At 41.3% G+C, this 15,532-nt stretch overlaps 2 protein-coding genes across 2 annotated transcripts in view; one reads left to right on the top strand and one right to left on the bottom strand.

Moving 5' to 3' along the window:
- The window catches only part of Zasp52 (Z band alternatively spliced PDZ-motif protein 52), a 150,459-nt gene extending 146,062 nt beyond the window's left edge, over window positions 1–4,397 (bottom strand). Inside the window, exon 1 of the mRNA XM_080284488.1 lies at window positions 4,156–4,397. Coding sequence (XP_080140614.1) covers window positions 4,156–4,257 — 102 coding nt within the window. The 5' untranslated portion in view covers window positions 4,258–4,397. The remainder of the gene's footprint in view (window positions 1–4,155) is intronic.
- A 143-nt stretch (window positions 4,398–4,540) lies between these two features.
- Window positions 4,541–14,292, top strand: PCNA (Proliferating cell nuclear antigen). Its single transcript, XM_080284296.1, has 5 exons — window positions 4,541–5,231; window positions 8,146–8,311; window positions 10,215–10,370; window positions 10,564–10,692; window positions 14,072–14,292. The coding sequence occupies exons 1-5, from the start codon at window positions 5,011–5,013 to the stop codon at window positions 14,180–14,182; spliced, it is 783 nt and encodes a 260-aa protein (XP_080140422.1). The 5' UTR covers window positions 4,541–5,010; the 3' UTR covers window positions 14,183–14,292.
- Window positions 14,293–15,532: the final 1,240 nt, after the last annotated feature.

Raw genomic sequence — 15,532 nt, 5'->3', positions numbered from 1 at the left:
TTTCCTTCCCTAAGTAACTGGAGGCGCTGGAAATTATGCGAAGTCCGTCTGTGCACTGAAAGCGTCGCCTCCAATATGTACGAGTGAAGGCTGGGCTTGCAACAACATTAAGGGCATCGCTTCCCGTTACTTGCACACGCCTATAGATTATTAATCGTTTTTAGTGACGATTAAGTAACCCTTATAGTGACTGAAGTACTGTGTGGATTATACAACTATTGTCAGGCGATTTTACGAAGCCGAGGGAAGCTCCACCAAACAAGAGGGGTAAGGCTGGGTTGGGTAATGACTTGTGCGATAAAAATACATCACTGCTACAGTAAAATTAGTACAACATGGCGTTAGTCCAAGCTGCCTCAGTTAAAACGGCAGGATAGAACCATTCATGTGTGGCCAGAATGATCACATTTCAGTATGCATCCACTACAGCCTGGTGGGATGGAATGGCGGTGCGAATAGCTTTATACCTTTATAAATTCAATTTGGCCTAAACTAGTGCCATCTCCCCACCTTGAATCCTGCATTGTTACACTAGATTAACACTAGAATATGATGCTAGTCACGAAGGAGTGCTTTGGAAAGGATGTACAGCCACGGTATTATTCTGCCACCAAGCTACATGAAACAAATTGCAAAGGAAAATTATTGGCCAAGTTAACGTAAAAGGAGTATGCAATAAATTCCTGCAAACGCCAAACAACCACAGTTCTTGCCATATTCTAATCCCCTCCACATCATGACATTTTTAAACAATATTTTTGTTAACGTCACACTTTATACTCAGTGAAGGAAAGACTCTCACTGAAGTCGCTAAAAAATTCTTATGGTGTCTGATACAATGAGTGCTTTGCTGTGTTAAAGTATCTATTCTGTATTTGTATGTTAAATTGTCATCTTTTAATTCCTGCTTGGCATTCATGGGCGTCGCTCCCTAGTGTTGTGCTTGAGCTAAATGATAATGAAAATAATGGTGAAACACAATCTCCATTAAGTGCTTCAGTATCATAACATTTTCTCAAACGATTAATGTGAGAGGCAGGCGATTTAATTCATCCACTGAAGTATTTGTAGAAGTGAAGGCGTTAAACCCCAGGGATTACATTTGGGGGTGTTGAGTTACGTGTTTATGCCAGTTAAGTCCATATTAGGAGGTGCAACAGAGCCTGGACGCGCGGCAGCAGCCAGTGAGCGCGGGAACAAATACTTTTTATGGCAATGGGATACTCGTGTTTGTTTGGGGTAACATTCAATAATAAACACATCTACCGTTAATTGCCTCTCCATTTTTTCTGCAGCATTAAATCATTGTTAAGAGAAAAAAAATGTATATTTTTCTTAAGGAAGTTAAAAAGAATCGAGAATCTTCACGTATCTATTGTTCTTCCTGGGGAAAAAAAAAAAATGTCGATCGTAAGTGTGCTTGTCTGAATCCGTCCCCTACGTTGTAAGAATAGCACTGAGGAGAGGGTGTGGGGGAGGGGAGGAGAGGGTGTGGGGGAGGAGAGGGTGTGGGGGAGGGGAGGAAGGGGAGGGGGAGGCGAGGGGAGAGGGAGAGAGAGGAGAGGGGAGGGGAGATGAGGTGTGGGAGATGAGCCGAGTGTGATTGTTGGCCAGAACAAAACGACAGGAGACAGGAAAAAGAGGCAGGAATGCATGGTGATTAACTGACAAGGACAGAGCGACGAGAGGAAGGAAAGGAAGAGGGGAGAGGTGAGGAAGGGAGGAGGAGAGGGGTGAGGAGGGGGACGAGAAACGAGGAAAGGAGAGGAGAGGTGAGGAAGGGAGAGAAGATGAGAGATGAAGCCTCCTCTCACCAAATGGAGTGGAAGGAAGACGGTGACTGATAAGAGGGTGTGGGAGGAGAGGCTATGATATGATATGGGAATAGGATAGGGTGATAAGCGGGCAGGGGAGCAGAGGAAGCGTGATGAGAAGGAAGGGGGAAATGAAGAAGCAGGAAGAGGAGGAAGAAGGAAGAAATGAGAGGCAGGGGCGATGAGATGAGAAAGGGACGAGACAAAATAGAGGGGAATAAGCAGATGCAAGAATAAGCAGAGATGAAGAAGTAGGGAATAAGAAGCCGGAAGGAAGGGCAGGAAGATGACAGTGACTATGACGTGACAACAACAGAGGGAAGGCAATGAGAAGCAGGGAAGATGAGAAGGAAAGAGAATTAGAGCAGTAAGGGGGAGGGAGGGCGTGTGGGGGGGAATGAGGGCGTGTAGGGGAGGGGAGGGAAGGCGTGTGGGAGGGATGAGAGAGTGAGGGGGAGTGAGGAGGGAGTGGGGAGGTGTAAGTATGCGAGAAGTGGAATCAGAAAGGAGGAAAGGAATAAACAAGTGTAAAATTGGAGTGAGGTAAGGTGGAGAGAAAGAAAGGAGGAGGAGGGACGGGGAGGGGTAGGTGTGTGTGCGTGTGGAGTGGTGGTGAGAGGTGTGAGGAGGAGCAGGCAGGGGAGTGAGGGCAGTAGGGGACTGAGAAGAGTAGGCGGGTGAGGGGAGCAGGGGAGTTAGGGGAGCAAGGGAGTGAGGGGAGCAGGGGAGTGACGGGAGCAGGGGAGTGACGGGAGTAGAGGGAGACTAAAAGAGTGTAAGGGGTGAAGAACGCTTTGAATCAGTGCCTACCAACTACACGTGGATCATTCAGTCAGACAATCAGCTTTTACTGAGTCGCAATCTTCCCTTAGAATACGCCACGCAACAATGGATTGTACAGTTAAGGTCCCCAGTTGTGTTGCTGAATGACCGGCCCAGGAATCGAATGCCGGTTTAGCTAGTTGTGGGAGGCATTTGCTAACCACTACACCACCGACTCAACCCAAAAGGAAGGGATGGATTAGAGGAGTAAGGGAGTGGGTAGAGGAGTAAGGGAGGGAGTCGGTAGAGGAATAAGGGGGGGAGTAGGTGGGAGGAAGGAAGGAGGACAGAAGTAAGGAAGGAATCAGACAGAAGTAAGGGAGGACGTAGACAGAGAAGTAAGGAGGAGTAAGTCGATGAGTCAAGAAGAGAATAGGTAGAGGAGTAAGCGAGGAAGCAGAGACGAAAGGGAGTAAGCAGATGAGTAAGAGAGGGAGTAGTTGGAGGGGAGGAAGGGGGTGGTGGGGGGTGAGGGGGTAGGCAGTGAGAGCCGCAACTGAGTTTACAAAAGTGTTGGCTGGCTGATATCACGTCTAATTTTACCCCCGGCCCAGAAAATACAGCCAGCCAGCCAGCCAGGGCCACACCACAAACTGCCAAACCACCCCAGCACTCGTCAGCCACATTCACCATCATCACAACCTGTTCGTCCTATTCTTACTAAATCCAGGCATTTTTTTTTTTTTTTTAAGGTTTGGACTGACTTTCGAATCGGCGGTCATATATTGCTTTTAAAACCCCTTCACTACAGGAGGTTTTCTATAACTCAATAAAACCCAGGATTAAAATCAGTACAACATGCTACTGAATTACTTACTAATCCTACAAGTGAATAAATGGCAAACATGACATTCCCGCCTCAACTGCAGTAATTAACTCAAAATGACATTAAATTGAAAGAAAAGTTTAAAATATTTACTGATGCAAATACTTTTCGTGACAACTCTACGCTTAAGCAGATGTTTATATATCTTGGCAACACACCACCAGGGCATTTAAAGGTCCGTTTAAATGTCTGCAACGATGTGGCATTCCCCCCCCCCACCATGCTCTCACCCTCGCCACGCTGACTATAACCACTAAATCTGAACGGGTTAACTTGTGAATGAAACCAGTCACAAATACCTTTAAACTACCTAAGGCAGAACATAGAACTGTATCATCTGCGGAAACTGATTTATATACACTAATATACTGGCTAGTACAGCACAATACTGTTATACTAATGACTGAATATGTTGAAAGTAATTAAGTGAAATTATAATCATTAGTAACTCAGACCACGCAAAAACATATTATGAGTAGCTGTTCTTATAAATCATCTTGTTTAACGTCATGAAACTATCAGTTCTGGAACACGGGCGGGAGCGTCGAAAATTCGCACAAATACAAATCAACTCTAGAATCTTGGCAGCTGTTTATATTTAATAGTTTGATATATATTTTGTGCCTGAAATTAGTTAAGAAAACTGTAATGCTAGTAATGATTTAGTAATCAAACTGTTAATTAAGTACTTACCTTCTGAATACAGAGAGGGGTGGCGAAGTCCTTGCCTCCCTGTAGCCTGAAGCCCCACGGGGTACCCTCAGTTCGGCTTAGCTTTATTGTCATAACCGACATGGCGAATATTTGAAGATTCGGCAATCGAACTCGAAGATTTGGTGAATTATCTCAGGCCTCGTGCACAGGGCCTCCGATTAGACAACACGGCACTGCCAAGACCCGCCTGCCAACCCCACTCGCCGGACCTGTAGCGAGCAGACGACTGACAGTGCCATGTTGAACTCCCGCCAACCTGAGTAACCTCGGGCTCAAACGAGTATCTATAGTATGGTCGGTATAAATAAGGCTTTATAATCAACAAGTTTACAAAACCTCAACTAGAATGCTTTGCAGTGTAATTTTTTATATACTTTTCTGGCGAAAAAACTTTTCTTGTTAATAATGATTGCACAAGATTAGGCAAAATATGAAAAATCTTAAGGCAAACTGCTGCAACTGTTTTAAGTATATGACGTATCATTTTCAATTATATAGAAATCTTCTGCTATTAAAACAATAAAGAAAATATTCAATATCAAATTCTTCTACCGGACTACACGTTCATTATCTTGAATTGTAAGATTTGTTCAAAATGAGTCAATCGTTTTCTGTAAGGCCTTGTCATGCTAGTGCCAGACTCGACCAATCATAAAGTGTGGCTCGTCCTCCACCAATGAAAACACTTCCCGCGAACTGTTGTTTTGAAGCTATCAGAAAACGCGCGAAAACACGTAGACGGTGCAAGACAAGGCTGAGGAGTGGGTTGCAACGGAGGCATCTTGCAAATAATTTCTCCTATAACATCGTTGGGTCTGTATAATTAGTGTCAAGATGTTTGAAGCTCGTCTTGTGCAGGGCAACCTTTTGAAGAAGGTTCTGGATGCCATTAAGGATCTGCTTAATGAGGCCTCTTGGGACTGTGCCGACTCTGGCATTCAACTACAGGCTATGGATAATAGCCATGTGTCTCTTGTAAGTGTCAACCTAAGAGCTGAAGGCTTCGATAAATACCGATGCGATAGAAATCTCATCATGGGCATGGATCTTACAAGGTAGGTAACATTGTCTCGTACAGTTTTGAGTGATAGGCTAATGTACTACCTTTGCATAAGGTCTCATGGTGATAATGCATTAGGCTCTACGATACACATGTTCATATGTAATTTTCTTGTGACCTTAATTGGGAAAGTGTTTTCATTAATTTATCCAACACTTTAAAGGGCAATGGCAAGGTTGCTTTTGGAGGTACAAATGGGGAAACTGTGGAAAATATTTTTCAGCCCCACAATTTGCATTTTAACATTTTCAGGAAGAATTAGAGGGGTTGTTTATGACTCCCAGTGCAAATGCTCCTTTTGAGTTAGTACTTTAGTAAGAAAGGGAAATTACTGAATGTTTAGCCTAACTGCATTATCACATCATTGTTAAAGTAACCTAACCTAACCACTATTTTACATTAATGTGAATGCAGTAGTGGACAGAACTTGGTGTAGAATCCCCCCTGCCCACCTTATATACCAAGATCTAAAAGTATCTCGAGATTGCGAGATCGAGAGTTCACACGCCACCCAGGTAGCTGCCTATGCTGGGAGGGGTAGCACTCTCCTGTAATCTTTACGTATATTTCAACACTGTCTAGGTCTAGCTCAGGGGAATAATCCCTTTACATAACAGCTGACAGGACCTTGTCGGAGGTGCTCGGTGGATTTGAGGTGTCAGGTGACTTACACATGAAAATCCTTGTCAGTTTTTCAATGTGAATGGGAGCTGTCCTTATTTTTACAGTAATTTTTTAAAAACAGGAATGGAGATTAATTTTTGTTATGTAACCAGTCAGGCAAGTAATTTATAGGCCTAGAATTCATTATGTAAAAATATTTTGGATCTTATGTATGTGGTGGATGTTCTCCAATTTTTATGTAATATTCATCACGAATGCAGTTTTTTAAGCTGATTCTAACTTTGAATTTATTTTGAGAGAAGTTAATTTTTTATTAAGTTAGGTTTAGTTAATAATGAATAATAAAAATATATAATGGAATCAACTTAAAAAAAAAAAACTATTAGTGATGAAATTTACCAAAAAATGTGTGTGCACCAAACAAAAGATCCGATCTTTTGAGTTGGTGCACATTCTCTCCTTTTTAGGTAACTTTATTTCATCACTAATAGCTACCGTACTTTTTAAAGCTGATTTGATTACTTATTACTGTTTATTGACCTGTATTATTGTTCGTTATCTAACTTTTCACAAAATAATTTCTCCTTAAAAGGAAATTCAGAATTCAGATCAGCATAAAAAACTGTATCAGTGACAAAGTTTACATGAAAATCGGAGAACATTCAACAAACACCAAAGATCCAATACAGTACAGAATGATCTCCCAAATCCAACCATCTGTTTTCTGATTTCCACAAACCTACACTGTCCATTATACTTTCCCCCCCCCCCCACCCAGTAGGAAGGTGTTATGTCCTTATTCAGTCAGTGCCCATTTTAAGACAGTGTTTATGGACAGTTATAATGACAGGTGATATAGTATTAATATAGGTATTGTACTGTAATGTATTGCATTTACTGTTCATGGTACTGTATGCTGTTTTTTACATGATTTTCTCATAGTTGTCATTATGATTCTTCTTTCCAAAATACAGTACAGTACTGCATTTTCCAGAGCTTCTTTCAACCCATGCATTTCAGATTTGAGAAAATGAACCGTACCACTTCCATCACAAGTCAGCTTTAATTCCCATAGAATGGGTTTGTCTTCATGCTTTAGGTCCAGATCCAGTTTATTTCACTCACTGCTTGTGTATAGAAATATTTCTTTATCCTTTCGGGTTTTATGAAGAAAAGCCCTATTGGTTATTTTCAGATAATGGTGATGATATAGCTTTGGTTCTATGAGGTTTTTGGTTGACCTTGAAGGTTACTTTCATGTGTGTGTACCCATTGTTATAATAAATAATTAAATCAGAGCAAAACCTTTAACAGAAGTCATATAGTGTACAGTAGCACAGCAATTGTAATAGTATAGTCACGTCTTGCTATATGATGAGTTTACGTAGTGTGAAAAGCCATCGCATAGCTATTTATCCTATAGCAGGTTGATACATGGTAACATGGATTCACTGGGGTCAGGGAACCTATGACAATGTAACTTTTAAGGGGGGGGACATGTCCTCGGTAGCGCCATGCTTTCCACTAGGGTTGACATCCTTACCAGACACGATTTCCAAGTCACAAGTTTCAGTTTTTCACGGACACACAAAAGTTTATCATTTCACTTAATATTGCGCACTTCGCTACAGTATTTCTTACACACTTGCACTGTTATTTGGCAATAGCAGTGGGGTTTCATTGGCTTTGTGCAGTTATGTAGCACGGGGATTGTAAGGAAGATGATCACAGCTGTGGGACATGTGAGAAAATGGATGAGCAAAAAGAGATGGAGTTAAGGAGGCCACAGGTGCAGAGGCCTAAGGTGGTGGTTCTGGCATGTAAACGCTGGGTGACCATCTTGGGTCAAACATCTCACTGTCAGTTTGTGTACAGAACCATGTCCTTACCGGCTGTTGTACGTGTGAGCAAATTCTGCCATCGTTATGCCAAAACTGAATATAAGTTTACTTCATTGTTCTGTTGGTTTATTGCATACCAAATACTAGTAGTTGTGTACTGAGGCACGACTGTACCATTGTCTTCAGTTGTTAATTTGTTTTCTCTTATTTCTCTATCTCTGTCTGATGCCAGGCACCATAATCCCATAAGGGGTGGCCATTGACTTTGAGTTATTTGTTTTATGGGGAGGGGCACTAACCCTCCACCAACACACTTGTTGACATGTAGGGAGTGTGTCAAGAACTGGGTTATTTACTGAGGCATATTTGAAAACTTTCTTCTATTGACATGTTAGTGTGCTTGTACATTTATGTCTAATGGAACTCTGCTTCATTGATTTACAGTATGTCAAAGATCCTGAAGTGTGCAGCTAATGATGATATAATAACAATGAAGGCACAAGACAATGCAGACACAGTAACGTTCATGTTTGAGTCACCAAGTCAAGAAAAAGTGTCAGATTATGAGATGAAGCTCATGAACCTGGACCAGGAACATCTTGGGATCCCAGTAAGTTTCATTAATAGTAAATCCCGTATGTATGTTTTATCACATGATTCTAATATTATGTTTGCCATTGTGTTATTTGTGTGTACAGTAGACCCTCAATTTAACGAACCTAGGTAGACCATCTACAGTATCTATCTATAGCTGGATGCCATAATCCAGTAAGGGGTGGCCATTTGTCTTTGAGTTAGTTGTTTTACGGGGAGGAACACTAACCCTCCACCAATCCGCTTGTTGATACGTAGGGAACATGTATGGGTTGGTTATATGGTTTCCACCTGGGGTTGTAAATGGTTTTCTGGTACACCAGCTATCGTATTTAACGGACACTTAAAAGGCCACCGGATTTTTTTTTTTTTTTTTTTTTTTTTTTTTTAAACCTAAGTTTTGTGTTTAGGTTGATTTATAAGCCATTTTTAGACTTGGATTAATGTTTTACTCATAGGTGGAGTGAACATTGTCATTTGGGGTAAAGATTCTCGCCCATCAGATGAAGTACAAAATTTCAGTAAAAAGAGCATGATGAGGGTCGTTATAAAAGTCATCTTTATTGTCAAACCTTCCAACATCTTCGTGTCATCTTCAGTGACCTAGAAGTAATGTAAATTATATACAAAAGTGAAGAGTAAAAAACCTGAATATTTATATAATAGTTAAAAACGTAATTAGCTTACCATATAAGAACCTGTTTAGATACACATATACAGGTATATACATATACATGTACAAATACACACATATATACATACACATATACATGTCTTTAAAAAAAAAAACATAGTCTACCATAAAAATTTTCTATGTGCGAATTTAACTTACACAAGGCTTAGGGGATAAGCAATTACTGGGTTATCAAGGCGAGGCTTAAATTTTTTAATATACAGATTTAGAATCTATGTATATTAAAAAAACTTAAGCTTTGCCTGAATAACACAGTATCCGCTAAGCCTTATGTAAGTTATACTCAACATTGTATATGTGTATCAAAATAGGTTCTTACATGTTAAGCTAATTACATTTTTAACTATTATATAAATATTCAGGTTTTTTACTCTTCACTTTTGTATATCATTTACATTGCTTCTAGATCACTGAAGATGGCATAAGGATGATGTTGGAACGTTTGACAATAAAGATGATTTTTATAACAGCCCTCGTCATACTCTTTTTAGTGAAGTTACGATTCCCTAGGAATACACCTATATCAGAGATACAAAACAATGTGGACAACTAGGCGACTCAGCAAAGAATATTTTATGTTTGACCATTGAACTGTCATCTGACTTATCATGAAGTATTTAATAATCCATCCATCATCCAGTCCTACTTTGCCCTATGAGGAGTGTAGGAGCCCTGGGCTAGGCAAGTTGGTCCTGACATTTAAGATGAGAGTGACCAGCCTCACTCATCCCTGAGTGGCATTATGTGAGCAATAAGTCCCAACCATCCCTTGGATATATAAACCTGCACCGGCTCAATCCTATTGGAGCGCCATAATCACCCACTAAACCACCAGGTGCCATAATTTGGTTATATGGTTACCACCCAGCATAGTAATGGTTTCCTGGTGTACAGAAAACCATTTGGCATGCCACTCAGAGTCAGTGTGGAGTCACCCATAGGCAGAAGGAACAGGAAAGAAAGACAAAAGAGGGAGTGTAAAGTCACCCGAAGGCAGAAAGAAGAGGAAGGAAGGAAGAGAGGAAAGGGCAGACACCCATAGCAGCACTACATCGAGTAAGTGGATGGTGAGGGGCCCCCACCTACCACTATATTAGTTGCTACTTCTCACCCTGCCCTAGGGTGAGAAAGGAGGTCCATATGATGATGATATATGAATGGAATTTGTTTTACCAGTAATTATTCAGATGAATGAGCTGTACAGTGTAAATTTTTCATTGAACAGGAAACCGATTATGCCTGTGTCATCAAGCTTCCTTCGGGAGAGTTTGCCCGTATCTGCCGCGACCTGAGCCAGTTTGGAGAGAGCATAGTTATTGCCTGCTCTAAAGAAGGAGTTAAATTCTCTGCTGCTGGGGATATTGGAACTGCAAACATTAAGGTATTTATATGCTGTAGTTTTATGTGTATGACTGCTTTTATACAGATGTTTGACTTACTGTGTGGTATATCAATGCTTGTCTTATCATGCCTGAATATGATAAGATAACTCATTGTTCACTGATGAAGTATAGTCTTATTGTGCATTGCTTTTGCTTGACCGATGATTACTAATGTAAATTTTCAATTTCCAGCTGGCACAGACATCAAGTGTGGATAAAGAGGATGATGCAGTAATTATTGACATGCAGGAGCCAGTTACCTTGACCTTTGCTTGCCGCTATTTGAATATGTTTACCAAAGCCACCCCTCTTTCTCCTCAGGTAATATGAAGAATTAAATTTATGGGTGCCAGTCTTCCAAATATCTTTTTAATAAATTATAAAGATAATGGGTTTAAAAAAAAAAAAAATTACACGTGAAGTAGCTATGTGAAGACTAATCGCATTGTATCATTCATAGCCTACAGTCCCTCCAAGTAGGCCTAAGTGCCACCAAACTCTGTACTTACTGCTAACCCTAATGCATGTCCTACTCTTGTAATTTCTGATTCCTTACTGATATGTTAGGTGTGGATAACTTAGGTTGATTAAGTCAGGATGGATTATACTAGGTTTAGTAAAGTTAGAATTGAGATTGGGATTTTGCATGATAGTTATTTGGGGGCTTTCAGGGTTGGGATAAGTGGTAGTCCTAGATGGTTAAATTGTGGGGGCTTGGAGGGTAGAGTCCCCACAGATATTTTGGGGTGAAAAAATTATCGGAAAAGAAAAAACTCGGGCATATTGTAGGGTAGGAAGGAGCGAAAGCGGGAGGGTTCTGCTTTGCTGGAGGGGGGTCAGAGCTTGAGTTTATCACTTATTGTGTCACATACTTTTGTTTATCAGCTTTCTTTCCACCACGACTTGTAGGTGTGGGAACCATTGCCACATTGTTGTAGTCACTTTTTGGTCCAAAAATCAACTGGAATGATCAGAAGAGCATCAGACTGGGCACAGGCATAAGCTGAATATGGTCATCCTCCCCGTGCTTGCTACCACTCCCCGTCACTAGTGGGATTTCCGCGCCACCTCAAAACATTTGGAGTATTGGGATATTCGGATTATTGGTGGTCGGATTGAAGGACTTTTACTGTATATGACTTTACAGAGCAGTATGATAAGATTCTGAAGTTATTTGGCGAGTGAAAATACAATAAATATCTCTTTATCATGCAACAGCACTTGTCACACATTATTAGCTGATGGTGATTGTTCATATTCAAAAGAGCCAATTTGTTGATAGACAGCAGTCTCCGGAAATAATTCTGTCACAATTTGTGTCACTTAAATCACTGTGAAATTGTTTCTATCCTTCTATGTGTGCCTTCATCGCTAGCTTCCCTTCTGGTCGTTCTATAGCTGCTGTTGTAGACAGCCATCGTTCTTCTCCTAGATCTATCAACAGTGGTGTTCCTCAGGGCTCTGTCCCATCACCAACTCTCTTCCTTTTATTCATCAATGACCTAAGCTGTACATCTAACCCTATCCACTCATACACTGATGACTCCACCCTTCACCTTTCCATTCGGTTCCCGCAACGTCCATCTCAGCAGTTACTTCAACAAACAAGGGATGAGGCTATGGCACACCTAATGTCTGACTTGGCTCATATCTCTGACTGGGGTAAAAATAATCTTGTTTTTAATGCATCTAAGACTCAGTTCTTACACGTATCAACCCGTCAAAATCTTCCACAGGTATACCCACTAATGTTTAATAATATTCAGCTTAATCCTGCATCATCCTTGAACATGCTTGAGGTTTCATTTACTCGGGGCTTATCTTGGAAAGATCATGTTACATCTCTTGTAAAATCTGCTTCCAAGAGATTGGGTGTGCTAAGCCGACTCCGTTCTTTCTTTACCTCTGCACAATTGTTGACTCTATACAGGGGTTTTATCCTCCCCTTTGTAGAGTACAACTCTCATGTGTGGGGAGGCTCCCCACATCCAGCTCTTCTCAATAGGGTGGAGTCAAAGGCTTTTCATCTCATTAACTCTCCTCCTCTTACTGACTCCCTTCAACCTCTGTCTCTTTGCTGCACTGTTGCATTTTTATCTCTTTTTTTATTTTTTATCGCTACTTTAATGGTCACTGCTCCTCTGAACTGTCTGCATGCATTCCTCCACCTCTATGACGGTTGCGTAGCACCCGTCTAGCAGCAAACTCTCATCCCTTTTCTGTCCAACTCTCTAATGCAAGAGTTAACCGTTACTCCCAGTCCTTCATTTATGCAACAGGTCAACTTTGGAACTGACTCCCTCTGTCTGTATTTCCTGCTGCCTATGATCTCCAGTCTTTCAAACGCAGTGTGTCCAGGCATCTCAAAATGAATGGATCTTGAATTTGGCTCTCTCGTATTCTGTTTTTCTCTTGGAGGAAACTCCTATTGCTGGCTCATGGCCTTTGGTTCCTTCTTCCTTACATTTAAAAAAAAAAAAAAAAAAAGACGTTCTAGTTAATTAGGGTGTAACCACTCGATATTAACCCGACACACTTTTCCATTTGTTTGATGCACACACACACATGCATTGCATCACTTCCTACAAGATTGCAAAGTAAGAAAATATGTTTTATTGTGTCCAAGCCTTGCTTAAATTTTAATGTGTTATGCAATAAATTATTTATAGTAGCATTTGAGAAAAGTTAAGAGGCAAATGGGATATTACCACCAATTGAGAAGGAACTTGTGGGGTGAGGCTGATGGTGGCCATGATGCTTTTCATGTATGAATATATCTTGTATGTGTATAGCCTTTATCAAGTCTAAACCTTGCTAAAATTATACGTGTTGTGCAGCAGACTGCTTAAAGTATTATATGAGAGAATAACTTGGACTAAGGTAAATATGAGTGGATACTGCTGCAAGCCAGAAGTAATATGGCTATTTACATGTAGACAGATATCATGAGTTCGGCAGTAATTGAGCTTGGCATGGTATGGTCAGAATAAAGCAAATGCTAAAGCGTTAGGAGGAATACACTGAGGTGGTTTGGCCATGTGTAGAGGATGGAGGGTGAAAGACTGACGAAGAGAGTGTATGTGAGTGAGGTGGAGGGGGGAAGAGGGAGGAGGAGGCCGAGGATGAGATGGAGGGATGGGGTGGAGAGGTATATGAGAAGAGGGGGCATGAGTTGGGAGCAGGGCAGTGAAATGGCAGGGGACAGGATGACGTGGAGGTGATCTGTTTGTGGCCACCCCGAACAGGATTGAGGCGTCTGGCAATAGATAGATAGACTGAACTCAGGTACCCACTGTATATACTGTATACTATATCATTTGATTATTGTGGTGATTGTATAACACTGTACTATACAGTACTGTAATGGTAGTGAAAACAGTTGGTGATTTTTACAGTGAAAAACTGTCACTGTGATCTGGACTAATGTCTGATAAATAGTATTGCAAAAAGTCTGGGTTAGCAGGGGGAGGTCCAGATGTCACTTTATCGGAGTTTCGCTTTTTTCGGAATGGCTTGAGCCCCAATTAGTTCGTTGTAATGAGGTTTTACTGTAGGTTTAAATTATATGTAGGCCTATACAACTAGATAGATATACTTGGTACGTGTGTGTGTGTGTTTTGTAGAGAGAGAGAGAAACTCATTTAATTTTCATGACATTTGAATGTCTTGCTGTTATTATATGTATGGTTTTACTTTTCAGGTGTCCCTGTCCATGTCCCCTGATGTGCCGCTGGTTGTAGAGTACGCCATTGGGGAGATTGGCCAGATCCAGTATTTCCTTGCTCCTAAAATTGATGACACCAACTCATAGGCTCATTAGTCACATGTCTGTGATAATTACTCAGCAACTAGGACCAATTAGGCAAATATTTCTAACCAGGCCTTGCTTTTACTGTACTGCGTGCATTATCCATAATTATACCGGTATATATGTGTGTATTCAGTTGACTTATTTTTCCTGGAGACTTGGTACACTATATATGTATGCTGTATGTATTTTTTAAATTTAAGAACATAGTCTTATGATACTAGAAGCCTCTCCACTAATTCTATGGAAAAGATGTGTGTTGCTGTACCTGTATACGAGATGCTACCATAAAATTCAGAGAGTTTGACCATGAAAGAAAAATTACCAACCCTAACTCAGTTTCCACTGTCTCCTTTGAAATAATCTCCTTGGCCATGTATGGTACATAATATCCCTGTGGTTTTTCCAAGATTCCAAGCATCCCTGCAAGTCCTCAGGTGGAAGACCAATGACTGAATTCACCAAAACAGTGCACCTGCGCGAACATCAGTCATTGTTCGTCAGTCCCTGGCTTCCAAAAACATATGTCATTCCTCATCCCCCCTCTTTGCCTGATCTCATCCTTTGCAACTTTTCCAGTTCCCCAAAATGAAATTCTGGCTGGAAGGGTTTTGTTTTGGCACGACTGAGGAGATCAAGGCAGATTTGCAGGAGATGCTGAACACAGTCACATGTATGGGCTTCCAGGGGTGCATGGAATCTTGGAAAAACTGCTGGGATCATTGTACATATGCCCAAGGAGACTACTTCGAAGGAGATGGTGGAAACTAGCAGTTAGGGTAGGTAATTTTTCTCATCACCATCATCTGGACCTCCTTTCCCACCTGAGGGCAGGGTGAGGAGTAGTAATGTCCAGACATCCCCAGTTTGCCCAGTCCAATGGGCCACGCCTCCATTCACTCATTATTCAAGCCCCCGGAATCCTAGCTCCATCTGATACGCCAAAACTTTCACTACATTATGTAGCTTCACACAAATGTATCCGATAGAGTCAATCCGAACGCTGTCACATTAAAAAGGGATGCCAAATCCCTGATCATGCACTTCTTACATTTATGCAGCCAGCTCGATCTCTTGTCAGTTCCCTAGCCTCACCGACTTCCATACCTCTCTTCCTCACGCACTCATCCACCATATCCCTCCACCTTCTGCTTGGCCTACCTCGCCTCATAGGTGCAATGTCTTCATAAACACTTCTGTCACACCAGGCACACTTCCCTCCACTCTTTCCAACAACCCCTGCTCAGACAACCAGTGCCACCACAACTCAGCCCTGGTGCACTTACACTATACAGTACTGTATATACAAGACAGCCCTAGATTAGACGTACATCATATCGTACATGTGGCATA

This window comes from Coenobita brevimanus, chromosome 101 (genome assembly GCF_032717465.1).
Source record: "Coenobita brevimanus isolate Jiangsu-jjx chromosome 101, ASM3271746v2, whole genome shotgun sequence".
In the NCBI taxonomy this organism is placed as follows: domain Eukaryota; kingdom Metazoa; phylum Arthropoda; class Malacostraca; order Decapoda; family Coenobitidae; genus Coenobita; species Coenobita brevimanus.
This window is presented reverse-complemented; position numbering and strand designations above follow the sequence as displayed.

Bases quoted from the DNA above. Each gene is read 5' to 3' on its own strand.
- PCNA (XM_080284296.1), top strand. From the start codon at position 5,011: ATGTTTGAAGCTCGTCTTGTGCAGGGCAACCTTTTGAAGAAGGTTCTG. The intron at 8,312-10,214 runs GTAAGTTTCATT...TTCATTGAACAG, and splicing joins AGGAACATCTTGGGATCCCA to GAAACCGATTATGCCTGTGT. The intron at 10,693-14,071 runs GTAATATGAAGA...TTTACTTTTCAG, and splicing joins CCACCCCTCTTTCTCCTCAG to GTGTCCCTGTCCATGTCCCC.